The sequence below is a fragment of the Echiichthys vipera genome, assembly GCF_963691815.1.
Source record: "Echiichthys vipera genome assembly, chromosome: 21".
NCBI lineage: Eukaryota > Metazoa > Chordata > Actinopteri > Perciformes > Trachinidae > Echiichthys > Echiichthys vipera.
The window spans coordinates 12,710,567-12,733,058 of NC_139846.1; the positions used below are offsets into that span (position 1 = coordinate 12,710,567).

The following is a 22,492-nucleotide window of genomic DNA, read 5'->3' on the forward strand; positions in this document are numbered from 1 at the left end:
TGTGTAACACTTGCCTACCAGTGCCACAATTGGGACATAAATGAGATATTTGGTCATTTGATTAAAGGCCCCATGTTGTAAAAGTTAGACTTCCATGTCTTTTTTATTATAAAGCAGATTGAGGTGCTGTATAAATACTGTGAAAGTATCAAAACAGTAAATCTACAGAGAAATGCACACAGGCTGTATTCAGAAACTGTGTCTTTAAACGAGCCGTCGGGACTTCTGTACGGTTGTGATGTCACAACTATATTATAAATAATAGGAAGTGCAGTGCTGTTACAGTTATTCCCCCGGCTGCAATGACGGTGCAGAGATGCTGAAAGTGCAGATGCAGAGAACAGGAAATGCTGACCAATCAGAGCTGATTGTTTTTTTTTACGAAGGGGTCTTGAGACGGACGGTGAATACAGGTTTTCTGAACATTAAAGAATGTAAACATTTTCCAGTAGAAACACAAAATCAAGCATGAATCTGAAAGTAAGCATAATATTGGACATTTAACCACCTCTTTTTCTTTTTTTTTTACAAATAGACACCATGTTAGCATAATATAAACTGAAATGATGGTGTTAAAAGTAGATAGTAATTTGGTGTCCCTTTGCATGCACGGAACATTAGATAATACAGATGTTGCCTTAAAGCCCCTCTAATTTCAGTTATAGGGCCTTTATCGTGTACAGTATTACAAACCACAACTTAAATGCAGTTAGGGCTGCAACAAGAAATTATTTGAATTATTAATTAATCTGCAGAATATATATTTCGCTGAATCCATTAATCACTTGGCCTGTAAAACATCAGAAAACAGTTAAAAATATCCGTAACTCATCAAGAGACAGGGGTTAAGTCTTGAACTATCTTGCTTTGTCTGAACAACAGTCCGAAACACAAATTAACCATGATGTATAGAAGTGTAAATTCATTTTCTGACATTTTCTTACCCCAAGGCAGCTGCCCACTTCGCCCAGTTAGTAAATCAGCCTTGTGTTGCCCCCCTAAAGTATCCTTGGATCACTGTATGAAGCAGAAGTCAATACGCTCATAAAAAAAACCTGGAGCAGGTGCCGTTCATCAATTCATGTCCAGGACTCAGCCAACAACATCGGTGTCGACAGAGAAGCTGGCAGTCAACGCCCAGACAAAAATCTTTAAATGAATTTCACATTGAGCTTTTCATTTTTAGCTACAGTGTGTGGACGTATGAGCAAAGTAATCATGTAGTCTGGATTGCTTCATTAAAGAGAAAAAAAAGCATGGTGTAGGTATTTCAAATCGTGTGCTGTTGAACATTTCAGACAAGGAGAAATTGAAGAGGAGAAACTCATTGAAAACTGAACCATCTATTTCCCCAAAAAGTGACAGCAGGCTAATGATTTTTCCTTATGAAGCCTGAGGCGTTGAGCTCAAGTGAAGCCTCCACACTCTCAAAGGAGCCTGGAAATCATATTTTGCACCCTATAAAACACCTGCTTGTTAACAAAAAGGGTACCGTAGGACATATTTTGTGAGGGAAAACATGAATCCAATCCTGTATCAGTGATTGAAAGGCGAGGCACGAGTAAGAGCCTGTACTGTGTACTAGTCTACCAGTTTATGACCTGAATGTGGACGTGAATTGTAATCTGTTTGCACATTCACACGTTATAATTTAGATTGACATAAATGTATTCAGATACACTTGAGTCTCGCCTATCATCACAACATACACCTACGTATACTCACATAAACAAGACTTAGAAATAAAACAATGCCTGGAGGAAGCTAAATTATTCAATGCAAGATGAATATATAGGGTTATATTCAATAAAACTAGGAAGCGTCACTTTTTTTTTTTTTACTATGCTACAAAAAGGTTGTTTTCTTCTCAGATTGTTTAATTTAAGACCTGACGAGGTAAAAGCATCTGGAATTTTACAAAAAAGTAAGAGAAAATATACATTGAAATGTTCTTATAGTAACATTTATTCATCCATCAGATTTGTCTTTTCAGGGTTAGGAACTGCTGCTGTGAGCTTTACAGTTATTTTACATGTTAAATACACACTTTAGCATCTTACAAGAGTTCCCCATTAGCTTGTGAAATAGTTTTTTATGAACAAAACGTAAAAAAAGTACTTCCAACGCTTGATATTACCTGTCTGTAAGCAAGAATTTCCCCTCAGGGATGAATAAAGTTGAATTGATTTGAGTTATTTAATCCATGAGTGCAGCACACGATGCATGCTGATTGTGTCATTTGTATGAGTGATACCAGCACAGAACGGTAGACGTTTACACCACCTGCATTTGCACATGAAATGTCACTATAATTTAAGGAATCTGTATCTGATGGAGTTTTCTTGGTCTCTAGCACGCAGCTCACAAAAGCTCCAGAGATGGACAGGAACTCATACACCAGCAGTTTGAAGTATTCACAGATAATAGCAAGGAGGGAACCACATTTAAATTTCATATTATAGTTTATATTTAGTTCTGAATCATTTCATGGAGTCTTTCAATTTTCTTCGAACTGCATGAATAAAAATAAGACAGTTACAGTATAATAAGATCAGTATTTGGTCAGTGTATAATACGTGTTTAAGTCGGCCATGATAAAAGTCATTACACTACGACTCATTGGATTGATGTCGCAGGTTCACACAAGCTGCAGTTCTGAATTGAGAGGTAGATGGCGCCATTGTAGAGGTACAAATGAACTGACGTCTGCTCGATTATCTATTGTACACTGATGAAGAACAGAGGCTTGAGATCCTGTGGTATTTATTAGGTTTAAACATTCATAACGGTTTGAATAAAACAAAATCACAGACAATATACTTTGCGTACAGCTTTTAACATTCACAATGCAATAATAAACGAATGGAGCAAAGACAAATTACGGCTTGAAACTGCTACAAAATGTTTTTTTTCCATTGAATGAGGACTTTGTTTTTTGTTTTTGTTTTTAGAGAAAATGAATTTAAGGCATAACCTGAACCTTTACCCACTTAATCCTTAACATGAGAGGATTAGACACACTTACAGTATCATTATTGTACATTTCAGTGTAGAAAAAAACCCAAGTAGAAAAGGAATATCCAATATAAAATACAGAGTTTATCATAATATATATCACATGGAGGTTGTAGGCTGTTGTTCTCAGCTGATAGTCCCGATCATGTAAGCCTGTAAAGTGGTTCGTATATTTACATTCTATAACATTCACATCAACTATCACTGTCATACAATGCAGTATTAAACTAGTAACAAGATGGAATAAAACTCTTTCTCTTAGAACTTTAGTTGCTGATACAATAATTGCTATTGTGCGTGCACAGTGTCCAGACTTTGTGGTTTTGTTCCCTCTCACTAGACTTGAATCCATCGACCCGCCTGAGGCTCAACTGTCCCGACTGCTGCGACTGGGACTTCTGCGCCTGGAAGAACTGCGGCTGGAGGAGCGGGATGACCTTCAACAGACAGAGATCATAATGAAACATGTTATACTTACAAACACACACTTGGCTGAATGCGTTGTATGCCTTTGTCAGTGTGGTCAGCGAGTTTACAGTTCAGTCCCAAAAACAATGAACTTATAGAACCTCCGCCCACATGCTTCAACTCGATGTGTGGTTTCATGTTGCTGGTGTGGTCGATGCTCTGACTTGACTTTTCAGACCTGGCGGCCACAATTTATGTCAAAATGTGAGATGTTCCCTTCCAAATCTCTACTGATTTGTTGATGAAATATTCATATGAATGACTTCAGCATTACCGGTAGCTGTGGCGTAATTAGAAATCCCGCTGCTTTTCCGGGCAACACTCCCCCTGCCTAACAGCTGAGTGGTTAGACAGATAGTTGAGGTTAGGCCCTGACCTCGAGTGCTTGGTGTCAGAATTGCCCCATTGACCGGGGGGATAAGACCTGAACGCACAAGCACGGACGCTTGGCTAATCCTAGCACTTAAATGCTACGTAGGGAGAGTCTTGCCAAGAAAAGCAGTGGGATTCATCATAAGGTCCAGCTGCATCTGAATTGCCAATTGCACTAGCAACACCGGGGTAGTGCCCCGTGTCTGCTCCGCTGTAGAATAGTGTTTCCCTTAAAAATGTGTTCCCTTAAAATTCGCAGCAGAACAACTTACCGGGATCGTCGGTCTGAGCTTCTGTAGCTGTCACTTCGTCTGCGCCCTCGTCTCCGGCTCGCACTCCGACTCCGACTGGAATAGCTGTCGTAAGAGTGTGACCTGCTTTAACATACGGAGATATTATTTTCGGGGTATCTCCAAAAGAGGGTTTCATTCCCACAGAGGGAAAGCAGAGTTATAATGCATGATGATTCAGACCCGTCACTGATTTTCATTTGAATGTTGTCTGCGTGCATAGTGAAAAAGATTGATCGGTTATCCCTGCTCCATGGAATTGCAGATACTATAATTAATAACTAAATATAGGATGGACCTCTTCTAGGGCTACAACAAATGATTATTGATGTATAGATTCATCTTTAGGGCTATAAATATAAGAGGATGGCAAGGCGATTTTTTTTACAATAGCTGACTTTGTCCTACAAACCAGAAGAAAAATAAGCTTATCAACACAAAGCAAAAGAAGAAAAAAAAGCAGTTAATCTTCACTTGAAAAATGATGTATCAAAATAATCAATGGAATAATTGAATATTCTCGTACATCTTTTAACTCTAATGTCCTCACACAAAAGCCTGTTTCTTCTTGATGCGTATTACTCAGTCATTGTTCGCATGCTATCATATAAACTCGATTTCTAAAGCCTTCCTGTCACAGTTAATGAAAAACTGACAGTTATATAAATATCCTTTCAAACTCTTGAATACTACTGAAGCATTTCACACCTGATTCCAAATTAACTTGTGATTAGGACAAAATGAGATCAGATTTATTCAGGTTTATACCTGCACTTAAGTCACACCTCACATGAAAAGTGAAACATTTCTGAGTGTCTGTTGCATAAACAGCTCACAGACCTGGATCTCCGACGGCGATTATATGAGCGATTTCTGGAATGACTTCTCCTGTGCGTCTGACTAATAGAAGACACAAAAAAGACAGACAGATTTAAAAGATGCTTCAAGACCGATCATACATTAAAATACACAAAAGGAAAAATATAATGGGACGTTTTGGGAGGGTTGTGTATAGAGACAAAACATTTTAAACACGACAGAGGTTATTGAGCACTCTTAAGTCTCTACATGGCTGAAATGTAAAATAAAGAGCATTACACTGAACCCTCAGGAACTTCAAGGTTTCTGCTCTGTGTGGTTTCCACTGAGTTCGCTGAAAACACTTCCCCACTGGAAACCACCACTGAAATCAGTGTTAGGGTGTACCTGTGACTCCTGTAACTTCGATATGTGCTGCTACGAGAGCGGGAACGTCCTCTTCCACTTCTCCTCCGACTCCTGCTACGGCTCCTAAAAGAATTAGGGTGTGTTACTGTATAAATGACATTTTACCAAAGCTAGAACAAAATGTCTGTATTACAGACACAGATTCCAGCTTCGGGACTACATGCTTCACATTCGTCAAGTTTATCACTTCACAACAATCGTATCCAGGAAAACTCTCCGGCATTAAGAAAGATTTATTGATTTTACGGTCTTCAATTAATCATCTGTCTTACCTGGAAGAGTAGCTTGAGCTGCGGGACCTACTTCTAGACCTGCTATAGGACTGGGACCAGCCTCTGGAGCGGGACCGGTGACTAGAAACAGAGCGCGACTTCTTCTTCTTCTTCTTCTTCATATTTCCCACAGACGGAGATCTCTCCTCGCTGGAGCTCTCTTGGTTCCTGGGCCTCTGATTGAGACGTGCGGTCTTACGAACCTCATCGAAAAGAGATCCCGGTCGGACTAGACTTTTGCTTTTTATCTCCATCCTCACTCCCTGCGTGTTGGAGGTCTGGTTCTCTTGAACTTGGATGTTATTTGTGATGACGGGCGGCACGTTCACATTCCCGAGAGCTGACGTTCCTTTCAAAGGCCTCCATTTGAAGTTGACTGCAGTACCGACAGGTTTGCCAGTGGCTGTTTCATCTCGCAGTCCACCAGCTGTTGATGTGGAGGTAACAGAAGGCTGTTCTTTGCTGTGAGGTAAAGCACAATTTCCACTTTCCGTATCTGAAGACTGTGAGGTAGATTTTACAGTTAATTCAGGGGCATTATTATAAAGACACTGTGTAACTGGAGGTTCTACAATTTCAGCATCATGCTCTGGGGTACAAATGTCCATATCATCCAATGACTCTTTGATACTGGGCGATAGAGCACCATTACTGTTGGATGACTGAAGATGAGGTTCGGCGTGTTTTGGGTTTCTGTTGATACATTCTTTTGCTCTCTGTTGTTCCCTCTCTTTTTCTCTAGTAGGATTCTTGTTTAAAGAAGTTAAGTCTTCATTCATACTGCCTCCACATGGCTTTTCCTTGAAAACTCTACCAGGGCTGTGTTTCTCACGTTTCAATTCAACCTCTTCTTCCTCCTCTTCGAACTCCAGAGGTGGCTGCCAGTGAAAAGTCTCTTTGAGCTTCTGGTGCTTCCTCTTTGATCTCTTTCCTTGGTCCTTACTGTGATGGGAACCACTTTTGTTCTCACTTCGTCTCTTATGTTTATGCTTACGCTTAGCCTTCTTCTTGCTCTTGTGCTTCTCTGGCTCTGCAGCCTTGTCAGGATTTTTCTCCGACTCACTAGTAGCGGCAGCAGCAGCGATCTTGTGCTCTGGCACGGTCGTCACTGCCCCTGACGTCTTTCTGCTACCCTCATATTCTGATTCTGAACTAGCCTCCCCTTCCTCTTTTTCAGATATGGCCAGCATCCTGGTGGTTATATTTTCAGAATCACTTTCTGAATTCCATCCAGTGAGAGCAGATAACTTTACGCCAAGAAATTCCCCACTGGACTGAGTGGGTTGTTTCTGCTTTTTTGACAGTGTAGCAATGTTGCTCTGGCTCACTTTATCACTGTCACTATCCCATTCAGACCTGCTATTAAAGCTCTCCGCCGGCACTGAGCTGGGATGCTTTGTCTCTTGATCCTGCAGGATTTTTTTCTCCAAAGAGTCACTGATATCAGGATCACGCTCTTCCGATCCTGACCCCTCTTGACTACTGGTGTGGGAAATGTACCTGTCTACATTTTTTACCCTATTCAGAGAGCCGTAATACTCTTTCCATTCCTTGTCTAGTAAATTCTTCTTTTTTCTATGTGCTTTCTGTTTTTCAGAGTTTTCAGAGTCTGATCTGCTGTAGGAGCGTGACCTTGATCTACACAGATGGGGAGATCTGGACCTGGACCTGCTGTAACTTCTGCTCCTTGAGCAACTGTATGAGCGGCTGTAGGACTTCGTTCTGGAGGACCTGCTGTGTGAGCGCCCTGCCGGTTTGTGGCTTTCAGAGGCACCTTGCAGACCCTTTGGTGTAATGGAACTCTGAGCTTTTTCTGTAACCCTAGCTACTGTTTGTCCAGTGGAAGAGCTGGGAGCAACTTTAGCTTTAATCTCCTGAATATGGATGTAAGAGGGCTTCCAGGGCTTTTGATCGGGCTTCCAGCGTGAGGGTGGGGGACTGTCGCTCATTGGGATCACAGGGACATTTTCGGGAGCCGGGACACTCGGGAGTCTGGAGACAGGTGTGACTTTGCTGTCTGGAAGCTTCTCGGGCATCTTGGCATCTGCTTTGGGCTTGCTGGCTTTCCTCTTTCTTGGGGATCTGGATGAACTCTTCTTTCTGGATGGAGACAAAGACCTAGATCTGTATCTGGATCTTGATCTTAACCTTGACCTGGATCTAGACCGAGATCGAGAATAGGACTGGGATCTGGATCTAGACAAAGATCGACTTCTGGACCTAGAAAGGCTTCTGGATCTTGAATAAGACCTGGACCTCCCCCTAGATCTGGACTGACTGGATTTGTAGGATCTAGAGTAGGACTGTGAGTCTCTGAAAGACAACGAGGACCGCCGTCTCCTCCGAGTTGACGAATTATGCTGATCTGAAGAGGTGCGGGATGGAGAGCGTGATCTTCTGGACTTTCTTTCTGAAGACACTGACTTTTCACCCAATTTCAACTTTTGAGGTTTATTCTTGGAGCTTTTCTTGCCACGTTTTCGTTTTTTGGCCTTCTTCTTGTGTTTGGCTTTCTTCTTCTCTTTCTTCTGTTGGCGGTGCAGGCTGGACCTCTCAGTGCTGCAGTCTGAGGAGTGTCCTGCAGACCGGGACCATTCAGAGTCTCTACTGTCCTCCCATCTGCTTGAGGAATGGTCATTCAATCTGTTAAGTCAAAAGATGCATGAAGAAAAATAAAGAAAAAACTGATGTTCTAAGTTTCAAAGTAAAAAATATTAAGTCCTACTTGTCTCCTTTGCTCCACCTCTCGATGCTCGGTGGATGATAAACTTTGGTTCTCTTCATCTCTTCTTTCCAGTGTGGCGGAGTTTCACTGCTGCCACGTTCTTCCAAAGATGCAGAGCGCGATTTAGACATTGTGGGGGTGCGATATCTCTGCAAAAAAGTAAAAATACTGTATATCAATACTAGCATTAACAAGATGCTAAAGATTCTTTGCTTTAAGCGATATTTACAAAAAATACTTCAGATTGCATAATAGTGGCAAAGAAAAGTTATGCAGGCAGAGATAAGCATGGGGAAAAAAAACTAAATAAAATGTTTATGGGGTCAATGAAAGAGATGTGGTTTCTACCCTTGGCTTGTGACCCCTTAAAGGAACCATTGTCTACTACCTACGACCCCTTGACAATGGTAGTGTATACAAATTGGCCCTTGGAATTAGTTGAAGTGGATCAGGTAAAATTACAAGCAGACTACTATGAGAACAAATATTACATAAACACCAGAGCTTAACAGACAAATCTTTGATGTTAATTGAGGTGAGCAAACCATTGTTCCTCTGCCTTTGATCTTCCGTCCAGACTTGGAGACTGATGGTTTCTGGTCAGCTGCAAGAGTTGTTTCTTCTATCTCAACTCTGAAAAGTTCACATTTCAAAGTAAACACCTAGGGATATTACTCAAGTGTACACTTGTCAATATATATCAGAAATATATTCCAAAAAAGCTGACATTTCTGTTTTGTCTTCCTGAGATGGCATGTCCCTTCGCAGCAGGAAGCGGTTCTCCGGCACTGGTGGGATTTCCTCTGGGCGGACGACGGGCTTCTCTCTCCTTCCACTCTGCTCCTTCTCTCCCTCCACTTCACCGTCTCCCTCCAGCATCTCTGTTTCCACGGGACTGTGAGAGCTTCAATGACAACAATATGCAAAACAACATTTTGTTGTGCAAAGAACTAACCCATCTCTGACAATGAATCATGTCAGTACTTCTACATCTACTTGAATATACTGATCTGGCTCATTTGAAGTACATGCAAGTAATTATTCTAAGCATGTAAACTAAAATAAAACTACCTTTGCTTGGAGGGCAGATCATCAATGCTCTTCATCTTTGATTCCCTCCTTTTCTTTTTAGACCGTTTACTCTTCACATGTCTCTTGTGCTTGTGATGTTTGTGATTTTCATCTGATTCACGTTCAGATCCCGCTGAAGAGAACTGAGAGGACGAGTCATGAGAACTTATGGACGAGTCCGCAGAGTGGGAGGTTCTTTTCCGCTTGCCTTTAAGTACTGAAGCAAGAAACATAACGGCAAGTCATTTCATTAAAAAACAGGCATCTTATCAACAGAAAGAAGGAAAGTTCAAATGCCAGGAGTCACTTTGAGGGTGGTGTAACGCTACAACAACTAAGGCTTTGTTTGATTCTTCGTGGTATGATGGGGGCAGGGAAAGCAGGCCTGGCACAGTCAGGTGGGCAGATGCCAAGTGAACTTTACAGAGATCACCTCACTGATCCTCATTAAACGAAAGATCAGGTTACATGCCCTGTAGCTAATGCCAGTGGGGGAAAATGCTGGCACCAAAATGCCAACTTCTTACAGCATGAGCACAAAATATGACCCAGTTACAATCACAGGCAACACACGTTATTCCCCACAGGAGACAAAAAAAGGGAATAAGAGGTATAAGCTTATGTATTCCTCACTGAAAAATAATGGATAAGCTTTTGTATTAAAAACGAACAAAAAATTGTCATATACACCAGACATTATATTAGCTTGGTGGACAAGTCTGGTGATATTTTTCTTGTCAATAAGTCCCATGAGAGAAAAGACCAAAAGCAACAATTACTCCTCTGAGCTCTTGCTGTCCAAAAATGATTAAAAACACATAAATGACAAACGCTTTTTTAATTACTGGCTGAAAAACGTCCCAATTAACTCCTGTATAAGTAGCATTTACAGTGCCCAGATGTTTTTAAAGAATTAAAAAGAAATTACGGAGCCTTTTGTAAAAATGTATCCGCGACCCAATTTTTACCAGCTGCGACAAAGACACTGGTGTTGTTTTCACACCTTGTGATTCAGTGTGTGTGTGTGTGTGTGTGTGTGTGTCATGGCAATATGTGGTCCTGGAGACAGCTGCTGTAGCAGGAACTATCACAGAGGCAGTTTTGAGTCTTTGCTAGGTGTTTATATTTCTGACTGTGGACAGATCACCGCCACAGCCTCACAACCGTGCAAAATATAGTCACGAAACTTTACCGGCATGTAGTCAAAATCAAAATGAAGGCAGAGTTCAAAGATGGGTGTGGTTCGAGCAAGGGCGGCAGAAGTAGTTGGGTAAGAGGTAGGAAAGGGGCCATTGTCCCCCCAACTTTATGTCTGGCGTGATTTGGTGTCACAGCGGGTGTGATATCATCACAAAATGGTCTCTAGTTGAGTTTTATATCTTAAGTAGGTACAAATAAACTTGGGCAGAGTGGCTAAGTTTGGAATCATTTTATCGCATTTGTTGACATTAAAAAACAGAATAAAGGCATTTACATACAGGGGGCATGACAAATAAGTGATGCAAAAATACGAAATGCTCGCCTACTAATATTTTGTATCAAAACTATGCATACCGACAGTTGTTAAATAAAAAGTTTAATTAGCAGCAGACCATTTTTATTGAATTTCTGAAATGCTCTGAGTGAATATGAATTCCCTTTTAACAGTTATGTAGTGTATGTTTGGGGCTTTTATTGTGAAAGGTAAGAACGGAAGGAGTGGATCTGGTATGCTCAAACTGTGTCAAGGTTGAAAGCAGTAATTAAGTTTAACGTCTTGATTTGCACTACGGAGCCTCTGTGTTGTTGTTTTATAATCCTCATAAGTACGACAGTGTGGCTTATTGGTTGATGCCTTTATTTGTGGTGCGAAGGCTCAGAAAAATCGACCTTGGGTTTTATGCCACGTGATATTCGCGTTCCGTGTGAAGGAACTCTTCACGAAAACAACAGTTTGAAAAAACCCACGCCAAGCAAATTAATCACAGGGGGAAAAAAGGCTTTCAAGGCCTTGACAACCTTCAAGAAAGTGTAGATTGGTTATTGAACGTACCATCATTAGCGGACTTGGTGATAAGTTGCCCACAATCCATCACTCTCACATCAGCGTAGGGTCTGCTGGCTGAGTCAGTCTTCAGCCCCTCGACCTTCTTTATCACTTCAAAGCCGGAGATGACCAGACCAAAGACAACGTGGACTCTGCAAAGAGGTGGGAGAAACAGACACCTCTTACAACTATGCAGCGAATTGACTATTATGTGATCTCAGTGTCTTCAAAGGCCCTGAAAACTTATATCTGTTTCTGAAGGTATGCCACACAAACACTGAGAAATAGACTAGCTTATGCTCCTATAAAAATATATTTATTTTACCAACACACATATGTTTATGGGAGCATTATCTAGTGTGAAGACTCTATTTCGGTCTTTCACATTTTCTTCTGTCCAGCACCTAGTATTTATCTTCTGAATGCATGTGCTATTGTAAACTTTATGCATTCTACCTAAACACACCATTACACACACTAAAATATGCTTGTTTTTTTTATTTTGACTCATTAGTATATAGTCACAAATATTGAGTTTTTTTTCTAAGAATTCTGGAAATAATTGAATCGCATGCTGGAAAATCAAGTCAGAAATGAAGGTTCGTTATTAAGTCTAAATATCATTTTAATGCTTCTTGAAAGCTTTTAGATTTTACCCATCGAGATGAGGTGCCGTCTTGGTTGTGCTGTTTGTGGGAAATCCAGCAAGATGCCAGGGAAGGTCAACCAATGGCAGGGGTGGGGTCACGAGAAAGAGAGAAAGGAGGAAAACTATGAGAATAAACAAGTAACTTCAACAAAGTGCGGATGCTACTGTACCACTGGAAAAATCTTAATAAGGTAAATCATTTATCAGACTAGTTGTCTGTTGAAAATTGATTGCAAATACATTTAGAAAACTTGTAATCTGGGCTTTTCAATTAAAGACAGCCATGAACAGGCAATAAAAACCCTCAACAACAGAGTGCGGGCAGTTATATGACCATGTTTGGATCTTCCTAACAGACAGACAGCATTACCTCCTTTATGTTTCAAGAGTTTCTATTCAATTCTTACTTATGGTGCTGACAGCCTGTTTTAGTGATAAAGGAAGCCACATTACCTCAGTTCAATTGTGAATATTGTTCAAAATATGTCAGAAATAAACACTTTACTGTGCAGAACACAAATGTAAAATACTGAATAATAAATACAGTCAGGAGAGAGAGAGAGAAACACAGCCTTGGAGACACATTACCTTGGAAGAGCAGGATGCTAGAGTTTCTGTAAATTTTACACAAAAACGGCAAGAGAAAAAATGTAACACATTTATAGGTAAAAAAAGAAAGAAAGAATGAATCCATGTTTCTCTGCACTTTGAAAATCTAACTGCACACAGTGAGGAGGTTGATTACGTTCACACTCAAAGACAAATTCTATTGGACTAACTTTGTGGAACTCACATGAAAAACTGTGAACCGTTGGTGTCCTTCCCACGATTGGCCATTGACAACAGGAAGGCTCTGTCGTGTTTGAGCGTGAAGTTCTCATCTGTCGGGAGCAGAGACAGAGGTATCGAAGTCTCAGAGTGTGTTCTCTGATGCATGATAGCGGAAATATTCAGGGGAGAACAGGATTTTAATCCAGGTAACCAAATCATTGCCTTGCCAACCAGTCCTTCCATAAAAGGCAGTTTTATAAAGGTTTGTGTTGTTTTGTTTGTTACTTCTAGTCCTTTTCTAAAGTACCAAACTGGTTTTGTATGATATAAACTATTAACTACAAATCCCATTATACTGGTTTCCATTCATTTTAACATGCGTTGGGAGAAAAATTAATTGAATCTTGCTTTAGATAGATGATTGCCTTTTTTATCATCAAGGTTACATTATCATTGAGCCGGGATGATTTCGAAAATTCTCAGTGACAGAAGATACAAAGAGAATTGAGCAGATATTAGAAATAAAAAAATAAATAAATAATAAGCTAAAGACCTGAATAAACAAATAAAAGCAGAAGACAATCAAGAAGGAAATGCAACTCTTGTAAAAACATAACTGTACTGTAAACATAAGTGCTTCACAGTCATGTGAAGTGGACCAATAGAAGTCGACTAGATGCTCACTATGATAAATCCAGTTCAAACACCTTCTTAAATATCAAATTCAAGAACCCTGCTTTATGGTCTATTTTACTTTAACCTCTTCTTCCCTGAGTCCGTTTTTGAGGTTCCTGCTCGAAAATGACATGCTCAGAATAAATAGGGTATATCTCTGTAATTACAAGCTTTATGTGCATTATCTTGGTATTACAATAAAGGTTACACATGTGAGATGGCATCAGAAGTGTAAGCAGCACTATTAATGCAAGTGTGTCAGAGTAAATGCAGATGGAACAAAGCAAAAATGGAAGAATTTCTTCCCTCGCCCAAAAAAAATTGTCATTTTATATAAATATCCCTTTGAAAATAATGCCACAGTAGCCAAAAAACTCAATAAAGCCATGGAACAACATCTGGACATCACCTGTGAGAAGTTTGATGCTGCTGAAATAAAGCAGAGGAACAATTATAGAGGTCTTATTGAAGAAATATATAGGCGTCCTCAAGTTTGGCATATTTGGCACGATTTGGCACAACTTGGCACCATTAGTGCCATTTGAGATTTCTTAGGTACCACGTTGTAAAATTAATTTAATTTAATTTAAATGTCATTTTGGATCTAAGAGAAAACAGTTTTTGAAAAAAAAAAAAAATAATAATAAATAGGACCCCCCCCCCCCCTACACACACACACATAAACCCTACAAAAGGACTACATTTGTCTCCAAAAGGGTCAGATTACTGTATTCACTATAATACAACAATAACTGTAATAATATAATAATAGTAGGGACATAGTAATTAAAATAGTAACAATAATGATGGAAATCAGCAACAGCAACAACAACAATGTGCCACTACAAAGTGCAATAGCAAAGTGCTGGCCAAAATATTCTGCAAACAACTATTTACAAGACACAGATCCTTGGCTTGCACAGCCACAGGAAGATAAAGTGCATAAAAGCAGCAGAACAGCGAGTGTCAGTCCGTGTATTCACGCCAGCCTCAGTCTGTCACCGTGCGTCACAGCGCTAACGGCGCTAGCGCCCTTACGCGGGGCTATATCTTCCGTCCACTTTGGTCAATCTTGAAGCATGACACCTCGTTGGAATCGTAAGAACCAATAGAATCAAGTTGTGAGCGTTTTTTTTTACTTAAACCACACGACTAGCGAATCACAAAGGGATAAGGACGAGCTACACTACATGACGGACAGGCGCTATGACCCAATCAGAGCCTTTGAAAAGCGGGCTTAGCAGGTCAAAGAAGCCGGAAAAACCTCCAAAGCATGCTGGGAGATGTTGTCCTTCCATTTCAGCGGTTTTTATTTCTGTGGATTAAACTTTTCACTGTGATACTGCAAAGGTAAGACAGCATTTCTGGTTTTGGTTTTCAAATGCGCTTGTTGTTTTCTGTCATATTTGGCTACTGGATCAGTGAAACTTGGTCGTAGAGTGATAAAAATAGTATTTTTGGAACGTGTGGAGACTCTGCTATGGAGTGGATGCAGTGAAATCTTGCTGTGCCAGCTTTATTTGTCTGTGTTGCTCTTATTTCTGTTTTTTCGCCTCATATTGTTTGATTGCTCGCTGTTGTAACTGTGTTTGTTGGTCATACAAATGGTTTATATGAGCGTGTAGAAGAGATTCTTAGCTTTCTGTGGGTATGCAGCATGTGTGTCTGTATGCAAGCTACATGTTGCTGCAGAGGGGGATGTTGTTATACTGCGTGATAGCCCCCGCCGGCGGGGGCTCAGGGAAGAAGAGGTTAATGGGACCATAATTTACTAAATGAACACCATGCTGTATTGAAAAGGCTTGAAACTAGTGACTGAGACCATGAACTCATTAGTAAAATGTTAAGAAAGAAGTAGGCTCATTTTCTCATTGACTTCTATACAATTTGACTTTTTTAGTGCGAGACATGGATCGAGGTCAATTACTGTTACAACACTGGGAAATGTCATAATGAGAACTAGCAGGCTGACAGTGGGAGACTCGCATGCAGACCGCGTAGCAGATGTACTAACATTAAGTTACAAATATGTTTACAATGGAGTTAAAAATTAGAGAACAAATTATTAATAATTTATTAATAATTCATTCATAACTTATTTATTATTTATTGGCTCTACCACTGCTGTACTAGTATGTTTTTTAAATATCCAAGGCATTTCAATAAAAACCTTTATTTTGAACTGAAAACTGCAAACTTCAGAATTCAGAACTGAAAAAAACTTATGTACCAAAAGAACTTCCAAATTCTATTCTTGCACAAAATATATACATTTCCATGTATATTTCTGTCTTTTAAAAAAGACCATCCATGGCCTTAATTCAAATTCACAAACTTTCAAGGAGCCGTGGGAACCAAGTGAATGTTGTATCTAAAGCAAGTTTCAAGTCTCCTAAAGGTGACTTTCATAGCACACGAAATGAACGTAAACCACCCATTGAATGCTGTGAAAAAGAGTATGAACAATTTAATAAACTGAATTATGAAAATCCACTGGAAATAATCACATATAGAATAAAATCAGTTAATAGTCATAAATATCGTCGAGCTTTTGCCTTTAAATTTGGAAAACACAACATTTAAAACGATTCCCAATATATAAAGCTGTAGTTTATGTCCCTCTGTTTTTTTCCCACTGCCGTATTGAGTCTTCCTATTTAGCAGAGAAACCTGCAGCCTGTATCTGACCACATGCAGCTATAAATACCACGTATGTAGCATAAAAAGTAACTTGAGCAGCCCGAGGTTTTGAGTGTGGGGGGTCTAACAGGGTCGCTGTCTGAATAGAAAATCCTGTAACAGTACAAATTTGCATCTGCACCACTGCAAACATTCGCACCGTTTTGACTGACAGAGGAAGGTGGTGGGGACAATGTTGACATGGTGTTACTGAGCTGTGTACATCTCTTACCTTCTCATTTTGCAAAAGATCACTCTATAAATAAAAGAATATGTTGAAAATTTTAGGCAGGAAGATTGTAGCTTTCAGTAAAGAGAATACCTTCTCTCCATGCTGTTTGCATAAAGCCCACTACTGTTACTAAACAGAAGACAGCACTATACAATGGAAAAGTGAAGGTCGACAGAGTCATACATAGGAAATTCAAAAGAAACAATTATTAGCACAACAGGCACATGCAATATTATTCTCATGCAAACGTTGCTAAGATGTATTTAGATAAACATTTATGAGACTTCAACAATGTGGGCTGTTTATTAGATAATTTGATATTCCATTACCTTCAAAGTAGCCACCGTATATGGACTCTCCTCCTCTTCCATTTCCTGCAGAAATTAACACAATAAAATAATTAGGCCATTAAAAGAACTTTACAGAAAAAGTGCTGTCTCATCAGCATTTTGGACAAAAAACGTGTTTAAAGGACACATTTTTGAAAGCAGCGGCCACATTAAGGAAACAGTATCGTCTCTTGGATTCCTGTCGTAAACATATTGGCACTTTGATGAGACTAATAGCATCTATTTTTAGTTTTTGTTGTAACTGTTAGCCGTGAAAACATTATTGAAACACATTTTGTACCAAAAAAAGCCATTAATAGTTCCTTTAGCAAAGTCAGATGCAGCATCTTTTTCAAAGCAGCTCTGTTGCTTTCCGTTGGATTTTATGTTAAAAAGAAATATGAAACAATTTTAATCAAACACAAACTTTCAAAGCGAATGAGGTTAAATGTTAGAAATAATTACCTTCGGTGAAGTCGCCTCCTTGGACCATAAAGTTCTTTACAACTCTATGAAATGTGGAGCCTTTGTAGCACAGCTTTTTCCCTGTGATTTTGCCAGCTCCTCTTTCACCTGCAATTACACATATATGTTAAACTGAGCTCTCATCCAACACAAAACCTTCAACAGACACAGAGCCAGACCGATTTATCTGATGATACTGGCCCCTCACATACATATCAGTATCTATCAGCATCAATGTATATGTTGTCCGATATGCACCTATATAAAAACTTTCTGGCTGGACTGATTGTTTTAGTTGGAGCTACCCCACTGGCCTTTGCAGTTTTAAAATAAATCAGTGTGTAGCGGCTGGTGGCTAGTGTTTAGAGCAGTCGCCCCATGCAAAGAGGCTGAAGGTCCTCGAGGCAGCGGCCGCGGGTTCAACTCCGACCTGCGGCCCTTTGCTGCATGCCCCCCCCCCCCTCTCACCCCATTTCCTGTCTGTCCTATCTTATAAAGGCTTAAAAAACTGCCAAAAATGAATAAATAAATCAGCGTGCACATTCAGCTGATATCACGATATATCGGATGATCATCTTCCTGAATCAAGGTTGCTCCCGCTGCCATTTTTAATGCAAAGAGTATGTGTGTGTTGAGATAAACTCAGATGAGATAAATAGCTCAAACAACTGAAAGCAGTACACATTATGATGAAAAGAAAAATCCTCTTTAAACAGAAACATGTCAAAGTAGCACAAGGAAACAATGCCAATGGAGCTTAAGTTTCACTTTCAGTTTCCGGGGGAGCTATTAAAGGAGCTGTGCTCAACATTCAGAGCCTTACTATGGCAGCAAGCAAATATTTGCTGTGTAAAGATACAGTGGTGTAATGGAGCCCTGAGCAAAGAATTATGCTCCCTGTTGTAAGCTTTGTAGGTTTCTCTGTTGTTTATTATGATAACCAGTTTGGCTAAGCGGTGAAAAAAAAGAGAGTCTGTATTTCATGCTTTGGGGAAGTCTGGGAGAGCCGTGGAGGCAAAGCCAGCCCATTTAACTATGACATGGGATATGTTACTTCAGTACACAACAAACAAATATTACTGGGACCACTACAGATGAACCTTTAATATCCAGGCATTCACATCATAGTCATCGCTGACCCCACAATTAAGCACAATGACCAAACAGTACAGGGTCCAGCCAGATCCAGGTGTCAACCTTATCTTGTCTTACAGAACAAATAATGCCAAAAACAATGCATGGGTTGCTTTAGAAATTGTGTCATTACATTGTTCTCTATTTAAATGGTCAGCAATTGACTGATACTGAACATTCAATACTAATGTCTATGTAGCAATTTATTTTATTTTTTCAGTGCTGTTTTCGAGTATTGGTTGACAATGTAAGGCAATTTTCCCCTCTATCATCGGTAATGGTCTCAAAAATCCCACACGGTCGGGCTCTAAACAGACCTGCTACTGTGTGAAGCGCTTTTCGTATAACAGATGCCTTGAGGTGTTAAGAAATGTTAGTCTTGAACGTTGCCACATGGGGTTTATGCTTAACAAGGGAATGAAACCACATTTGGGGTAAAGGATTTCAATAAACTGGATGCCTTTGTTCAGGCATCATTTTGTTAATACCCATGTGCAGGACTGCAGAATTCATTCAAAAATCTTCCACTGGAGTGATACCAGCAGGGGTGAAAGGAGATGTGAATGCAGAGATTTCATTAGATGTGTTGATGCGTTTACGTGTGCTTTCGTAGGACAAAGAGCTGACTGTTCAAATGAGCGGCTTAGGTTGCTAGTCTTCTAGTATTCTGCTTCAATGGCTTCAGCTTTGTTTCGAGGGTTTGGTTTCTCATAGTGTGAGCTGATCTCCTCCTAAAAGGACAAATTTGAGACTCTGAGAAAGCCACAACAAACTGCCCATCTGAGTTGTGTGTGGTATGTTGTGTTTGTGTGACCACGCAAAGGAACAGACTAACCAGCCATCTCCCGTGTCTGCCCTTGCCAGCATCACATTCCCGTTGGCCAGGTGGGGTGAAAAATGAGAGGGGGGATCGATCTGCAGTCTGGTTGCAGATTTATGGCTATCTCTAGGCAGACCGACACTACTACAGTACACAGCGTTCTACTCAGTGGGATGAAATATCTAGAGAGGCAGACCAGGACCCTCTACCCATCAAGTGACTCCATCTGTCACTGGACAATTTACACTCCAGCCATTGCTCCTATCCTCAATATATCAAATGACCAAAGAGAGTGTGTACTTTGCTACAGTGGCCCTTTTTTTCAATCCATGTCATATTCTTATATATTAAGTCATTATGATTATTTGTATTGTAGAGAGGAGAGGATAGAAAGAAAGACATGTTAATGCAACACAGAGATGACACAATTTAAACCCAGAAAATGATTGTTGTGTAGCATGTTACCCCGATGTCTCTGCTTTTATCTGACAAATCAACAACACAACTGCTTGTGGAAATTGAATTGAGTACTATAATGACATGGTTTACAGTTGTCAGTTGTACAAGCAGATTAGTTTCATGTAATGCTCTCATCGGGTTTCTCTCTTTTTTAGACTTTTTGAAACACAAATATGTGGTTATACAGTACAAAACAAGCAACATTACTTACCAGTGCACAAACAGAGAAAGTTTTTGCTTGTCTTGGGACAAACATCTGAAAAAAGTTGAAAGACTATGCGCCCAACTAAGAAAACACAAAAAAGGAAAGAAATTAGAACTATTTAAAGAAGATGAGGCTTTGTAGATATAAATGTAGCTTTATGAAAAACAATGACTTAAAGAAAATGATTAGGCCCAGATACTATTAAGAGTTACAAGTAGAAAATGTTACTACACTGCACAATTTTAATTGGTTTCCAAGAATTAGAAGAATCCTGTGGTGAAGCTTACACCTTCAAGAAAGTTTTCCAATGTTAGGCGCAAAACCGGAATATGTTATCACTCCCTATCCAAATAAGTCAATAAAGCTATATTAATTAGTCCTGAGGCCACTAAACTGGTCTTTACATTTACAATAACGGCACAAAGTTCCTGCTTGTAAAGTACATAATGCTAATAGCTTCTCAGACCGAGACTTTAATACAACCATGGTTACTCACACAAAACCAGTCGACCAAGCCAGTGTACTACTGGTTGTTCCACTTTAATTTCATATAACCATTGACTATCGCATGGCTCCAAAAGAAACAACATACATACATAGAGTTTAAACATATTGATTGATGCTTTCAGTTCAAAGTAACTGGCAATGAAAGTGAGCTGAGGCTGTTTACATGTCTAACTAACTGATTTTAAATTCTCTTACCTGGCTCCCGGTTGAGCTCCACATCAAAGTAACACTGAGGACGGTCTTTCACCCCCATTGTGATCAAAGTGTAGGTGACCTAAAATGTAGACAGAGTACAAAAAAGCTAAGCAGGAAAGAGAATAAGGTTCCCTTCTCTTAAAGAAGAAGTAAGCTTCTGAAGTGTACACCTACAAATGACAGCCTTTTAGAGCAGGGTGTTGGAAATCAACGTAGAGAGACTTAAGACAGTGAGGGAGGACAGAAACAGAAAGGGGAGGGGAGAGAATGATGGGAGGGGGAGTGAGAGGGAAGTCTGTGGGGACATATGCAAATCCAAGCACAGCACAGCAATGCTTCCTAGCTGTACATTTTTAACCCTGTGTCCACTGTCCACTAATTTATCACATTGTGACAAAGTGTGAGTGTACGATTCAGCTTCAAGGTGTGTCGGTGTCCTTTTGGTGTGAACATGTTTGATTTTGATTAAGTAAACAAGTAGCCACCACAGCACAAGCACCTCACAATGTTTGACCTTGTCACATTATTAGGAAATCATGACACCGCCTTGTGAACTTAGTGTCCCCCTCCTGTACCATAAAAAAGACAATAAACTGTTGCTACTAAAAACTACATAACAATATGAGGTGTGTCATAAGCTTGTGTGAATACATCACATATTAGACTAATACTTTGCCTTGCCAGACATGTTTCGCTGGCAAAGTGCAAGGCTGCAAAAAAGCAGAGCGTCCAAAAATCTGTCAGCAATGTTCTGATTTATTTAAAGCTTAATCTTCTCACGCTTTGCATGATACAGCCTGCATATTGTTCAGGAAATGCAGAGTCACGGATGACCTATACTATTCATCACCTCACATTGTGTTCATGTGGGTTGAGGGGGTGATAGTCTAGCCAGGAAAACAAAGCCTTATTATTTTATTCTTTTTTTCTAGTGTCAGGCCTTTAGCTGCTAACCACAAGGAAAGATATGTGGCTTTCACTTGATCAGAACAGTCATGGTCCAAGATATGAAGTGCAGTCATAAGGAAGACACATATATATATGACCTTATTTGTCAAGTGTGTCAACCGACTTTAATTTTAAGCAAATTAATAAACAGTTCTAAAGCACTTATATATAAATTACTTCAAAACTAATGATCAAAAGGAAACTGGAACATGCTGACTTATATATAAATGTTGCAATGTATTAGCCGAACTGCTATCATGTTACAAAGCGTGACTGTGTTTGGTGCACTGGGGATGGTATTGTCAGATCGTAAAACTGCACTGCTAAACATAGGCAGCAATAATAGACAACCTCTGCCAGTCTCAAATGTACAAAGTATTTATTTGCATGAACTACAGCTAATATGATCTACATGCCTAACAAGTCATGAAGACTACAGTGGCTAATACGTTATTTAAAAGCAATCCAAATATGAATGCAATGCACCACAATCACTTTCGATCCGAACAAGGAACAGCTGATCATCACAGAGTCGGCATTAACTAATGTTAACCGTCAGTACTGCAAACATTTATACCCACACCAATGACAAGTTCAAGCCATGTTATTTGAAGCCATAACCGTACAGTAAAAATGTTTATTACACAGCTACGGACAAGCTAACGTTAGCGCTTCCAAAACGGTTGAGCTAACAGCTAGCAGCTAACGTTAGCTTAGCTTACGTTAGAGTTTTCTCGCAGTTTCTGTTCCTATTCAACTTAACCATGAATAAAATCAGATTACAGTGTCTCAAATTGTGCAACTGACATATCGTCACTAACCTCTGTACAGTAGCTAGCCAGGGAATTAGCTAGTCACTGACGGCCGACAATTAGCATGTGCTAACTTCACTTTTAGTTAAGAGGTTGCTGCGCTGTACCATAACAACTCCGCCTGGTTAATAGTATTTTTGTCCCTC

At 39.8% G+C, this 22,492-nt stretch overlaps 1 protein-coding gene across 9 annotated transcripts; it reads right to left on the bottom strand.

Annotated features, from left to right (window-relative positions):
- Positions 1–2,746: 2,746 nt before the first annotated feature.
- Positions 2,747–22,481, bottom strand: nktr (natural killer cell triggering receptor). Of its 9 annotated transcripts, none has more exons than XM_083935995.1 (17): positions 22,356–22,481; positions 20,587–20,665; positions 19,891–19,965; positions 17,267–17,374; positions 16,802–16,846; positions 12,909–12,996; positions 12,123–12,152; positions 11,473–11,618; positions 9,441–9,657; positions 9,097–9,264; positions 8,915–9,002; positions 8,370–8,518; positions 5,645–8,287; positions 5,352–5,435; positions 4,986–5,045; positions 4,128–4,229; positions 2,747–3,452 (listed from the first exon to the last, which is right to left on the bottom strand). In XM_083935995.1, exons 2-17 carry the CDS (start codon positions 20,642–20,644, stop codon positions 3,383–3,385), a joined length of 4,131 nt encoding a protein of 1,376 aa, XP_083792121.1. In that variant the 5' UTR covers positions 20,645–20,665; positions 22,356–22,481; the 3' UTR covers positions 2,747–3,382. The 9 variants fall into 9 exon arrangements, with proteins under 9 accessions (XP_083792121.1, XP_083792120.1, XP_083792119.1 ...); XM_083935994.1 differs by having other exon boundaries at positions 4,128–4,232; XM_083935993.1 differs by having other exon boundaries at positions 9,097–9,273.
- Between the last annotated feature and the right edge of the window lie 11 nt (positions 22,482–22,492).

Coding starts and splice junctions, on each gene's coding strand:
- nktr (XM_083935992.1), bottom strand. CDS start 20,644: ATGGGGGTGAAAGACCGTCCTCAGTGTTACTTTGATGTGGAGCTCAAC. Junction 17,375..19,890: donor CTTTCTCTGTTTGTGCACTG/GTAAGTAATGTT, acceptor GTGTAATTGCAG/GTGAAAGAGGAGCTGGCAAA. Junction 3,453..4,127: donor AGCTCAGACCGACGATCCCG/GTAAGTTGTTCT, acceptor TGTCTGTTGAAG/GTCATCCCGCTCCTCCAGCC.